The sequence below is a fragment of the Ctenopharyngodon idella genome, chromosome 22 (assembly GCF_019924925.1).
Source record: "Ctenopharyngodon idella isolate HZGC_01 chromosome 22, HZGC01, whole genome shotgun sequence".
Taxonomy (NCBI): domain Eukaryota; kingdom Metazoa; phylum Chordata; class Actinopteri; order Cypriniformes; family Xenocyprididae; genus Ctenopharyngodon; species Ctenopharyngodon idella.
Genome location: NC_067241.1, coordinates 16500485 through 16514492, shown reverse-complemented (window position 1 = coordinate 16514492; position 14008 = coordinate 16500485). Strand labels below are relative to the sequence as shown.

Genomic DNA, 14008 nt, shown 5'->3' with positions numbered 1-14008 from the left:
AAAACCATCGTCATGGAAATCGTTAATGTAGTGCCAAAATTTCCTTATCGTTCAAGCCGATTTATCCATCCCTCTTTCTGTGTTGCTTTGGCTCATTCCCAGATTCCCAGCAGGGATTCAACATTCCCCTTCATGTCTGGAGAGGTATTCGGACGCGTGTTAGCACAGAGTTTAATCACATGTGGATCTGGCCTGTATCCATGCAGTTTTTGTGATTACAGGTGTTAAAGTTGGAACTGTAATGGCGTCAGGCATTTTCTATGGAAATAGGCAGAAAAGGTCTGAATTTACATAATCGTAGACAGACAAACATATACATACATGCACATTTTGACACGCTTAGGACAGAAAAACGTGCATTCAACTCATGTTGATCTGCATCTGATTCGCACGCTTCTTCTAGTACATACTAAATATACGTTCTTAGTCAGTATGCAAGTTTTCAGATGTACTACACATTAAATGACCTTATACTACATTAATGACCTGTAGAAAATGTGAATGCACACATGAATTAAATAATTAGATGAAAATGTATAGTCACAGTCCAACTGCACAGATGCATACTTCATAAATACATCAGAAATAGTATGTAATGCACATCTTTAGCATGCTAATGATCTGGGATGCACTTATCTAGTATACTATACACTATAGAATGGATAGTGTGTAAGACTGTAATTTGAAATGCGTGCACCAAATATTGATCTGCATCTGATTCACACACTTCTGCATACTAAATATATGTACTTCACTGGTGTGTAGTGTGTTGGAAGCAAGTATGCAAGATTAGAGATGTACTAAACCTGTAGAAAATGTGATTGCACACATTAATTTAATAAATAGTTGCATGGATCTAAATTATTGATGTATTATTGTGATTATGCAATACTACACAGTATGCACAGATGCACACTTCATAAATACATCAGAAATAGTATGTAATGCACACCTTTGGCATGCTAATCTGGGATGCATTAATTAATCTAGTATACTAAATAGAATGTAGTGTGTAAGACTGAATTTGAAATGCATGTGTCACATATTGATCTGCAAATGATTTGCACTTCTAATACATACTAAGTATATACACTGTACTAGTGTGTAGTATGTAGTATGCAAGTGTCCAGTATGCAATGTAGATGTACTACACATTAAATGACCTTATTCTTCATTAATGACCTGTAGAAAATGTGAATGCTCACATTAATTAAATAGATGAAAATGTATAATCACAGTCTGACTGCACAGATGCATACTTCATAAATACATCAGAAATAGTATGTAACGCACACCTTTGGCATGCTAATGATCTGGGATGCACTAATTTAATATTCTATACTGTATAGAATGGATAGTGTGTAAGACTAAATTTGAAATGCGTGCATCATATTCATCTGCATCTGATTTGCACACTTCTGCATACTAAATATATGTACTTCACTGGTGTGTAGTGTGTAGGAAGCAAGTATGCATGTTTTGAGAAGTACTACACACATTAAATTACCTTATACTTCATTAATGACTTGTAGAAAATGTGAATGTACACATGAATTACATAAATAGATGAATATGTATAGTCACAGTGTGACTGCACAGATGCATACTTCATAAATACATCAGAAATAGTATGTAATACACACCTTCAGCATGCTAATGATCTGGGATGCACTAATCTAGTATACTATATGGAATGGATAGTGTGCAAGACTGAATTTGAAATGCATGCGTCTGCAAATGATTCACACACTTTTAGTACATACTAAATATATGTACTTCACTGGTGTATAGTGTGTATGAAGTAAGTATGCAAGTTTTGAGATGTACTACACACATTAAATGGCCTGTAGAAAATGTGAATGCACACATTAATTGAATAAATAGTTGCAAGGATCTAAAATATTGACTTAATGTTGTGATTATGCAATACTACACAGCATGCACTAATGCATACTTCATAAATACATCAGAAATAGTATGTAATGCACACCTTTAGCATGCTAATGATCTGGGATGCACTAAATTATCTAGTATACTAAATAAAATGGATAGTGTATGTTTGAACTTGCATACTAGCATGCTACTGAATTAGAGTTTCTTACAGTCAAACCAGCTTGTGTCCTTCTTTCCTTATTCATCATGTCTTTAGTTTAACGTCGCCCTCTACTGGTGGAGTCCCGTCAGCTTGAGCTCTCACACACGTTTCACTTTTATTATTATGAAGGTTTTGTGCATCTCATAACAGTGGCAGTAACACTGGTGATTTTCTCTGCGGTTCAGCTTCATTCTCACTCTAAATTTAGAGATTTTAGGAGCGTCATTTACAGACATTACAATAGTTAGCTGCTAAACGCTTCATTGTGTGTGGCGTCACCCTCGCTGTAATTATGCTTGATTTTATACGGCTGCAGATGGAGGTTTAAGGCAGATTTAATGCGTTCTGGTTTACTCATTAAAAGAGTCGCTTATTATAGATTACTGAGGAATTAGACTGTGAGTGTGTGTGTGTGAGTGTGTGTGTGTGTGGTTTTGAACAGACAGAAGTGTCATTGCGAGTGTGTGTATGCGTGTTCAGTCCGTTATTATTTGCAGGAAATTTTTTATTTTATTAGTTTTTTATTTTTTCCCTGAAATCCATTGTTGATGTTAGTCATTTTATTTTATCTAAGTTTGTTATTTTATTTTATTTAAGTTTATTGCAGTATTGTAGCATATTGTTTGTATTGAGCTTTCACCTGTCTGTCTCTCTCTCTCTCTCTCTCTGTGTGTGTGTGTGTGTGTGTGTAGATCATGCAGCAGATGAGTGATCATAAATATGATAAACTGACGGTTCCTGATGATTTGGCTGCAAACTGCGTCTACATGAAGCTGCCGGGAAAAGGAGACGTCCTGCTGCACTGCACACCGGAGGAGTTTCCTGAGAGCGCCAAGGTCACACACACACACACACACACACACACACACACACACACACACACACACAACACGACGTTGTCTATGTTATATCACTAATATCTCAATTAAAACAGACAAAGATAAGTGTGTGTGTGTATATATATATATAATTTCACAAATAAAACAAAAATTCCTGATGCGCATAGAAATAATTTAATTAATTTCATTTGTTAATGCGTTTATAATTATACTGAAGATTAGGTGTATATTGTATTTGGCATCAAAACTAAAAATACAAATATAAATTGATTTAATTTTGTATTTATTTTGAAGTTTTGGTATGTGTAAAGTGATTTGCTCAGATAAATAGTATTTTTAATATTAGTTAGATTTACTTATTTAACCAGCGAAATAGTAATTTTTGTTCTTTGTTTTTCTATGCATTTTTTGCCAAATAATTTTCAGATAAATACCTTAAACAAGTTTAGTGTTTAGTTTGTTCGACCATTAAAAAAAAAATACATATATATATATATATATATATATATATATTATATTTTATCCCTTAAAACTCATCTTTGATCACCAAAATGACGTTTTTTTTCTGTGAAAAAATGTCTTCATGCCTTAAAATAGCTTGAATGTAACTCTACACCCTTGCCTCATTTAATATACGCGGATCAATGAATATGCAAATTAGCCCCGCCTCCACTCACTCACGCCAGCTCAGAGATCCACTCAGTCAACTTACTGAGGTAAACGCTGCACAATGGTATCGCTCTGTACAACGTCGGACACATAACGATAATTAATATGATTAGTCTTTGGCTTGACTACATTATCAAACAGCTAATAATGTGTTGCTAAATGTCCTGCTCTTCATCTCAGAGTCGGCTGCCTTTTAACAATCAGTATCATTAGAAACACTTTGATCTACTCAGAAATCACTGGAGAAAGGAATATAGTCCATCATAATGTACTCAATTATTCATATCAACAGAAAAATACACCAGGATAACCTTCTCTTGAGACTCTCCTGCTTCAGAGCGGTCATAGTTAATGATATGCTAAAGCCCCGCCCCATTGTGACGTGATTGGTTAAGGTAGTTTGTGACGTCAGAAACACCTGCGATTGCAATTTTTTTTTTTTCACTGCAGTTTAAACAGAAAATACATAGTAATTTGCACATGGTTTGTCTTAAAGCATATTAAAAACATCACACAGACATATAAACAACATTAAAAACTTGATTTTTGGCACAGGGGGACTTTAATAATGTTACAAATACTATTAATCTGAGATAATTCACAGATAATATATAGCAAAACTTCAAAATAAATACAAATATAAATTAATTTATTAATAAATATATAGCAATTAGCACCTTGTAACTAATATTTAAAGCAGTAGTTACTACTAACATACTAAAAGCAGCTAACTAAAATATATCTAACTGGACTGTAATGATGGGATAGTTTGATCAGAGCTGTGAATGATGACAGAACTGTGATACTGATGTGTTGATGTTGGCGTCACAGAGCGTTTAATCGTTGAGGTGATTGTCTAAACTTGTCTCGGTCCAGAGTCAGAGATGCGTGCGGTTATTTTCAGGAGAGCTGGAGGACTCTTAGGAAAACACGGCTGGGCTTTTGGAGAAGCTCCATAAAGTGACACATTTCTTTATGAGATGGTGTAATGTTTCTCCTCCAGCGCCTGAGATCTGCTCGCTCATTTCGCTTTTAACACACAGCTGCGCGCTCCGAGTCACATGATCCACCAAACCCAATGACAGCGTTTATTACAACACTGTTTATTCCTGCATTTCTGTTTTTAATGCAGTTTAACTTCAACTTCTTCATCCCGAATGCACATCTGTTCCGTCTGGAGCAGTTTCAGGAATATTACAGCTTCTATATATTCATTAAAATGCAAAAAGCTATTAATTAATTAGGATGAACAGATACTTAAATAATGCATTGAGTGATTTTTAAATGTATATATGTAATTAAAATGTTATATATAAAATTAAAATATAGATCAAATTAACCAAATACCAAAACTTAATAAATTTATTTAAATATTTTATATAGATATTTTTTATCTTTAAAAACTATTTCAACAATAAAAGAAGAAATTTATTTTAATACTTTTTTATATCATTTTATAAAATTATACTAATTTTATATATCTTCATAGATATATATAATTAAAATATTTATATAAAATTTTATTCAAAACAGCAGTTATACTAAAAGCACAAAAAATCTAACTATATGTAATGATTCATAAAATGTAAAGTTGTAATCATCTGTTTGTTTTTTTTATTTGCGAAATGTATATATATATGAAATTTTAAAATAAAAATTTATATAATTTTTAAATATTAAATATACACATACATATATATGTAATTTTTTAATTTATTTAAAATAAAAAAGATAATTTCATGATGTGCTCAGAAAACTTTCAGTAATTTATAGAATTTATATGATAAACGTCACATGTTCAGCATCTGATGTGTGTGTGTGTGTCCTGCTGCAGGTGTTTGAGAAGCTGAAGGATCACATGCTCATCCCAGTGTCCAATCAGGAGAAGGTGAAGGTGGACGGCGCTCTGACCTGCTGCTCGGTGCTCTTCAGCAAGAACAACAACATCTGAAACGACCGGAAGCCATTTACAGTCGCTCAGCCACTGCTATCTCTAATTAAGTAGTTTTATATTAGCTTTTTCAAAAGTCAGGAACAACAGAGAATATAAAAAAAACATACTTTCAATCCTGTTAATGTTCGATTTTTCTAATATGTGAGGAAAATAAAGTACATTTAATTTTCTAACTTGCAAAATTCTCTTCAGATAAAACGGCCTGAAGTGGTCTCAGCTGGTTTTAGCTGGTTTAACTGGTCCAGTCAGTGTTTAATTGGTCAATCATCCAGCCAGGGGTCAGTGAGTTAAAACTATTACAATTTTGATCATCATAAAATCTAAATCTCCACTAATCTAAACCTCAGACCTCAAAGTGTTGCTGTAAACTGCTTAAATCACTCAGAATTACTGAACTCGAGCTCCACAGATGACCTAAACTGCAAAGCATTGCATTCATAAACCGATTTATAGAGCGTTTGAACTGTATTTTTACAAGGCGCACTGCAGATGTGATGTGTGAAACAAGCCATAATAATTGAAGCAAAAAAAACGTTCTAAACCAGTATGAAATAGAAATAGAAAATCAATTGGAAGGCATTGCATTGTGGGATACAGTATTGCAGTTCATCCAGGTATTCCATGCATGCAGAACATTTGCATACTATGCAATATTTACACACTGGAGAAATAAAGTAGTACGCCATTTCAAACATTCCTTCACTTTTAGAAACCTGCTTCATTCCTTCAGCTGTAAAAATGATCCAGTGCAATGGCTTATGGGTAATATTAGCTGAAAGAGCAAGCATTTGGGACGCTAATTCTAATCATGTAAACAATTCAGGAAAGAATTACAAATTTTTCAGTATAAATAATAGTGACCCAGCTAACACGTTCTGGTAAGGTTTCTCAATGTTATGAACAAATGGTAACATTAATAAAATGTTCATTCAAAGTTATCTGGTCTTTAATAACATTATTTATAGGCCTACTAAAAAGTATTATCTAACATTTTTTAAATGTTACTACTAGTTTCAGAATGTTCGGGAAACAAGAAACATTTCCATGTTTGCAGAATGATAAAACTGAATGTTTCCACCAAGAAAAAACGTTTTGTACGTTCAGATAAGGTCTTCATAACTTAATGGGAACATTAGCAAAACCTTCTCAGAACATATTTTTGTTAGCTGGCGAGTCCGATTTAGCTCATGTACTGGTTTCGGGTTTACTTGAAGTCTGTTGTCATGCTGTGATATTAAAAACACCAGAGATGAAGAGCTTTTTGTGTTTCTGGTGGCGCTTTCTGCGTGTGACAATTAGCTAAAGTTGCTAATCTGACAAGCTTTGACAAACACCGCCTCAGTCGCAGTTTAGCGACCTTTACGATTTTATTTTTTAAGTGATTTAGTATTCTGTGAAGAGACAGATTCAAACTCTGTGGTAATGCATCGGTTTATTTCTCCTGCTGAAGAGAAAAAGGAGATTTAAAGCTCAGAGACGCGGTCCAGTAGCCATATAACAGGATTTACAGTTGTAGCTAACAACACTTTTACGATGACGACCGTTAAACACTTTTGCCGCATTTTATAAAAATGTGAATTATATGCCGCGATGAAAGAGCGCGGGGCTGTCATCATATTACGACATCTTATTCTTTATCTCCTGGATGCTTTGCAAAATACGTTATCATTATTTCTCTGCCAGAAAGACACTTGTAAAAAATATTCTGCCGTTACCTCAGCAGATCGTAACGATTCAAAGTCACACTGTATGATATCACAAGAAAGCAGTGTTTACTAGTTCAACCATCTGCTCATCCTGAAAGAATTCCGTGTTTCCTCATGAAGAGTTTTCCTCATCTGGACAGCAAATTCATGCTGAAGTCTGTCATCATCCTAAAAAAGAGACCATCTCATATCTGGAAGGTTCCACCACACAAAGAAAGCCTTGGTAAAAAGTCAAAATTATGACTACATGATATATAATTTTGACTTTTTCTGTCATATTTATGACATAAATTGTTAAATTATCATACTACTATCATGTCACAATTATGGCATAGGCAAAATAGAAATTATAAGATAAAGTCGATATTGACAAGTCATAATTAAGATTAAAAAGTCAAAATTATGACTGTCATAATTGACTTTTTGTCATAATTTCGACTTTTTATATCGTAATTATGACATTTTAAGTCATAAATTCGACTTAGTCATCATTTTGACTTTTTAAGTCAATCTCATAATTATGACTTAGTATGCGAGTTCACATCAGAAATGTGACTTAGTATGCCATAATTTGTCAAATTTATGATTTACAAAAGCATGATTGTGTGGTGGAAATGGCTTTCATAGAAATCTGTCATCATCTAAAAAAAAGGATTCTGTCTGCAGTATTTTCTTGTATTTTCCCACTTGTTTGATAGGTGTGTGACTCAGGACCTTTTAGATCTGTGATTTGTATGTGCCATGATCCCTTTAACACTGTGCATTTGTGATGATTTTGTTGGGTTTGTTAAATAAAGCAGCTTGTGAATGCAAATACATTACATGTTGAGTGTTGTCAGTGTCCAAATATATTTTTGATGATAGCTAGATAGAAAGATTAATTTAAAATGCCTCATCCAATAATCACAAATGGCTGGGATTGGTCCGACCTGACGAGCGTTATGAAATGTAACGGGTAACACGTGACAACGCAGTCTACTTCAACGGCAGATATTTTATTTGAAAATAAACCTTTAAATTGAAAACTATGTTCTATTATTATTATGTCTGTCACGCCATTCTTTGGAGTCCTTTTTTTCGTTCTTTAAAGTACTTTTATTCTGTATACTGTATTCTGTTACATCATCAGCGCGCGCCTAATTCAACATGGCGGCTGTTGTTTAGTTGTTATTGATCTGCGGTTCCGAATCAACCCAAAATCATTGAATCCGACAGCCTTTCTCGTCTTCTTCCACCATGAGCGATGAGAAGAATACAGAGGGCCGTAATTTCTTCATGGGTTTTGATGATCTGAGCGACAGCAGCAGTGATTCGGACAGTCATGAGTCCAGTAAGAAGAGCCGCGGCGAACCGGAACCGTCCGGATCTTCCAACCCGCAGAGCCGCAAACGAGCCGCCGAACCGCTGCCGAAACCGGACGATCTGTTCCGATCCGTCAGCAAACCCGCGTTCCTCTATAACCCGCTGAATAAAGTCATCGACTGGGACAGAAGAACCGTCAAAGCGCCAGAAGAGGTCAGTCTGACACTCGCGATCCATACACATGACATTAAAGATGTTCCTTTTAAGATATTTAATTATATAACACTAATTAATAGTACATTAGTTTACTTGAATTTCCCTCTTGATCATAGATGCCACTGAACATCATCTCAACATATTTATTAAATGATTATGCTCTTATTAACCTTGACTTTTTATATAAACATCAACATTTGTTAGATTTATTCCATTTGAACAATTTTGAGGTTAGATTAATGGGATTATAAAATAATAATATATATATAAGAAATGAATCAAATAAATGATTATATATAATTGTGATTGAAGTATTTAGTAAAAAATAATACAACTTGTGGTGTTATTATTGAATAATTCCATGAATCAGTACTTTTCAAACATATTTAGTATTTATCATAATTTATAGGCCATTTGAGTGAAATCATTCAATCTGGAAGATTAATAATAGTTTAGCTGTAAAACTCTCAAATGTTTCAGGCTCCGAAGCCGTTCAAGATGTGGAAGAACAACGCCGTTCCTCCTCCACAGACGTACGTGACGGAGGAGAAGAAGAAAGGGCCTCCTGCTGGGATGGACATGGCCATCAAATGGTCCAATGTGTACGAGGACAACGGAGACGACGCCCCTCAAGCCAACCGCGGCCCCGCCCAGTTCCTGCCGGAGGAGGAGGAGCCACAGCAGCCGGACTCTGGTAACGACCAACTCACTGACAGACTCACTCTATCTATCTATCCATCTAAATATCCATCATCCATCTATCTATATCTATCTATCCATCTATCCACCATCCATCATCCATCCATCCATCCATCCTTCCATAATCTATCATCCATCCATTCATCTATCTGTCTATCTAAATATCCATCTATCTGTCATCTATCCATCCATCATCCATCCATCCATCCCTCTATCTATCTAAATATCCATCTATATATCCATCTATCCATCTACCATCATCTATCGATCTATATATCCATCTATCCATCATCTATCCATCCATCTATCCATCATCCATCTGTTATCGTCTATCTATCTATCTATCTATCTATCTATCTATCTAAATATCCATCATCTATCCATCATCCATCTACCATATATCTATCTATCTATCTATCTATCTATCCATCCATTCATCCATCTATCCATCATCCATCTATCATTATCTGTCTGTCTGTCTATCTATCTATCTATCTATCTATCTATCTGTCTCTCTATCTCTCTATCTATCTGTCTATCTATCTGTCTATCTATCTGTCTGTCTATCTGTCTGTCTGTCTATCTGTCTCTCTATCTGTCTGTCTGTCTGTCTGTCTGTCTATCTGTCTGTCTATCTATCTATCTATCTATCTATCTGTCTATCTATCTGTCTGTCTATCTCTATCTATCTGTCTATCTATCTATCTATCTGTCTGTCTGTCTGTCTATCTATCTCTCTATCTGTCTATCTGTCTGTCTGTCTGTCTCTCTGTCTGTCTGTCTGTCTATCTATCTATCATCTATCCATCCATCCATCCATCCATCCCTCTATATATCTATCTATCCATCCATCCATCCATCCATCCTTCCATAATCTATCATCCATCCATTCATCTATCTGTCTATCTATCTATCTATCTATCATCTGTCCATCATCCATTCATCTATCTATATATCCATCTGTCTATCCATATATCCATATATCCATCATCCATCTATATATCCATCTATCCATCATCTATCTATCCATCCATCCATCCATCCATTCATCCATCCATCTATCCATATATCCAATTATCCATCTGTCTATCCATCTATCATCCATCCATCCATATATTCAATTATCTATCTATCTATCTATCTATCCATCCATCCATCCCTCTGATTACTGAAGTGTTTGACACTCTTTATCATCACAGATGACGAAGAATCGATGAAGAAGTCTGCTAAGAAACGTCACGTGGAAACATTTCAGCAGAAGGAGAAGAGAAAGCGGGACATCGGACAGGCCACGTCAGATAAGAACTTTGTGGAGGAGGAGAAGCGGATCCTCCGACAGTGTGCCGATTGAAGCGTGTGTGCAGATTCACCCCGCTCCGTTTATTTTAATCTGTACCTGTCGGGAATCATCACGAGTCTGGGACATTTTACATGTATTATTCCCATATCATGTCCACGTGTAAAGGGAATGAGTTTAGGATGATTCCGCGCAGCTTTGTTTAATGACGTGTTTGTGTTTTAGACGTCAAGTTTGATTTCAACTGTAAATTTATAGCTTGTAAAGAACATTCTCTAATGGTTATTTTGGTTTGATGTTTCTTGTATGTTTCCAATGATTTGTAGATTCTCAAATGGATAAAATCCTTCTCTCTGAGTCTCTGTTTGTGTCTCTCATATAGTGTGTGTGTGTGTGTGTGTGTATTTGTGTGTGAGTGTGTCTGTGTGAGAGAGTGTGTGTGTGTGTGTGTGTGTGTGTGTGTGTATCTATATGTTTGTGTGTGTGTGTATCTATATGGGTGTGTTTGAGTGTGTATCCATATGTGTGTGTGTTTGAGTGTGTATCTATATGTGTGTGTGTGGTCCTGGTAAACCCTACATTATGAGGACAAAATGTCCCCAGAAAGATGGCAATATTCTTGTCTTTGTGGGGCATTTTTGGTCCCCATGAGAAAAACGGCTTATAAATCACACTAAATGATGTTTCCTGAACATGTAAAATTGCAGAATGTTTTCTGTGACGAGGTTTAGGGTAGGGGAGAGAATATACAGTTTGTACAGTACAAAAATCATCATGTCTATGGAAAATGCTCATAAAACATGGAAACTGAGTGTGTGTTTGTACTGATATTATACTGTCACTAGGTGGCGACACTGAATAAGATTTGATCTTCCAAAGTGGCTTCCCACTCTCACAGAAAACCTGGAATCATCAGGCATTTTTAAATATGAAAATGAATAGCATGAAGAAAATTCTATAGTAAATAATTTTTGTTTAGTTACGCTCTCAAATATTTAATCAGCAGCTTTTTGTTTTCTACAATGATTATCCCAATAGTAGTGGGGTTTTTTGGTGATATCATGGTAATATCATGTTTTTTTAGACCTTGCACAATGGTAATACCAAAGTATTGTTTGTATAAATGTGATTTTGTATCATTCAGTACATTTTACCATAGTAAAGCTACAGTGATGTTTCAAAACATTTTTGAATGTCTTAATGATCAAATGTCTCATCATATCTGAAATGTGTCTCACTCCAGCTGTCACTAGAGGCTTTTTGTGCAGCTGAATCTGTTTTCCCGCAGGCTGAAGGATGAAAAAAGTGTCCGTAATTTTTCTCCTCGGAGCATGAAATGATCAGAGGGATTCCAGGGAATTCTGTCGTCTCCTGTGGACATGAAACAGGTAAATATGCAGATGATAAAATTCCAGCGTGCAGGTATGTGCCCGGCCTTGTCTCAAACCTCTCTGTTCTGTGTTTACATTATCTTCACGCCTGAATGAACATCAGGAGATTCCAGCGGCTTATTTTGATGCTGCAGGATTCTGAAGTTTTATCATTTTCAGGAACAGAACCTTCTTATATGTATCTGTGTTCTTCTTCATCTTCCGCTCTTGAGGCTATGGCAGCCCATAGAACCGTATGTTAAAAAGTTTAGAAATTTGGCACACAGATAGAGGACAGTCTGAGCATTAACCATAACAATTTTGGAGTCTGTAACTCAATTCCTCTAGCGCCACCAACTGTCCAAATTTTCACTTACATTTATGCTAATAACTTTTGAATTGTAAGGGCTAGAAACGAATTTCCGCTGATTCCTTGGCTCAAGACGATTCGAATGCACACTATGACATTTTCTGTCACGAAAATGTTTTCGCCATTGTGAATTTTCCTAAAAAAAATGACTTTTTCGAACTTGTCCTAGACGGTTCGTCAGATTTTCAATCTCGCTTAACGTGAGAACAAATTCCACGAACAACACGCCAAAATAGACACAAGGATATATCTCCGCAACGCTTCAGCGTATTTTGACCAAATTTGGTGTGTGTTATGACAACCATGACCTGAGGCTACCTGCACAGTTTCAGCACAGCGCCACCTAGTGGTCAGGAGATATGTAATTTTTTTCTTATAACTTCTGAACAGTTTGAACAAAAATCTCACACATAAAAAATTGTCACCCAACAGTGACCACACCAGATTGATGTGGTGTCAGCACCACCTATTGGTCAAAAGTAATAAGCAATTATGTCACATTACAAATGATTGTATTTATAGGCTTTCAACCAATTTTTAGCAGCAAGTGAACATTTTGTCCTCAAAGTTAATGTGTTAGAAGCAGGAAAAATGGGCAAGCGTAAGGATTTGAGCGAGTTTGAGAAGGGCCAAATTGTGATGGCTAGACAACTGGGTCAGAGCATCTCCAAAACTGCAGCTCTTGTGGGGTGTTCCCGGTCTGCAGTGGTCAGTATCTATCAAAAGTGGTCCAAGGAAGGAACAGTGGTGAACCGGCGACAGGGTCATGGGCGGCCAAGGCTCACTGATGGCTGGCCCGTGTGGTCCGATCCAACAGATGAGCTACTGTAGCTCAAATTGCTCAAGAAGTTAATGCTGGTTCTGATAGAAAGGTGTCAGAATACACAGTGCATCAGTTTGTTGTGTACGGAGCTGTAGACACAGACCAGTCAGGGTGCCCATGCTGACCCCTGTCCACTGCCGAAAGAGCCAGCAGTGGGCACGTGAGCATCAGAACTGGACCACGGAGCAATGGAAGAAGGTGGCCTGGTCAGTGTGTGTATAAATATATATATAGCTGACAATGTATTCATTAATGAGTCCAGTCCAGACTGTTAAAACCAGCGTTCGTGTTGGTGAATAAAGGACGTTGGTGTATTTGCTGAGCGCTGATGCTGATATTTGAGCATTTGGTAAATGATTGACCATGTAAATGTGATCCACGAGCACAGGCGCATATGAACACAACGTTTTGCTCTCTTGTAGACCACAAACATGCATTTATTAAGGGTTTCTACAGAGGCTGACCTAAATTCCAGTGCGTACAATTACGTCTTATGAGCTTTACAAAAACAGAGAGGAAAAAGACTTGACTTGGGGTTCATGGAAATCCATGGAAATGGCTTTTATGGAGATACATGCCCTTCATACATATTCAGATTTCACGTTTCTGTATTATAAATGGGCTCGGCTAACAGTACGTGTATTCATTTAAGGCCGACTGGTCGTCAG

General features: G+C 36.2%; 2 protein-coding genes across 7 annotated transcripts in view; both read left to right on the top strand.

The window, feature by feature from the left end:
* Positions 1–8081, top strand: part of ddah1 (dimethylarginine dimethylaminohydrolase 1) — a 60395-nt gene extending 52314 nt beyond the window's left edge. For all 6 annotated transcript variants that reach the window (XM_051881214.1, XM_051881219.1, XM_051881213.1 and 3 more), the window contains 2 exons: positions 2788–2931; positions 5438–8081. In XM_051881214.1, the coding sequence (XP_051737174.1) occupies positions 2788–2931; positions 5438–5554 (261 nt within the window). In that variant the 3' untranslated portion in view covers positions 5555–8081. The remainder of the gene's footprint in view (positions 1–2787; positions 2932–5437) is intronic.
* A 303-nt stretch (positions 8082–8384) lies between these two features.
* c22h1orf52 (chromosome 22 C1orf52 homolog) lies at positions 8385–11134 on the top strand. The gene is made up of 3 exons (XM_051881220.1): positions 8385–8778; positions 9262–9475; positions 10680–11134. Exons 1-3 carry the CDS (start codon positions 8500–8502, stop codon positions 10829–10831), a joined length of 645 nt encoding a protein of 214 aa, XP_051737180.1. The 5' UTR covers positions 8385–8499; the 3' UTR covers positions 10832–11134.
* The last annotated feature ends 2874 nt before the right edge of the window (positions 11135–14008 follow it).

What these genes read in the sequence shown, in the direction of transcription:
- c22h1orf52 (XM_051881220.1), top strand. Translation starts at nt 8,500, where the DNA reads ATGAGCGATGAGAAGAATACAGAGGGCCGTAATTTCTTCATGGGTTTT. An exon ending in CCGTCAAAGCGCCAGAAGAG is followed by an intron (nt 8,779 to 9,261) that starts GTCAGTCTGACA and finishes CAAATGTTTCAG; the next exon opens with GCTCCGAAGCCGTTCAAGAT. An exon ending in GCCACAGCAGCCGGACTCTG is followed by an intron (nt 9,476 to 10,679) that starts GTAACGACCAAC and finishes TTATCATCACAG; the next exon opens with ATGACGAAGAATCGATGAAG.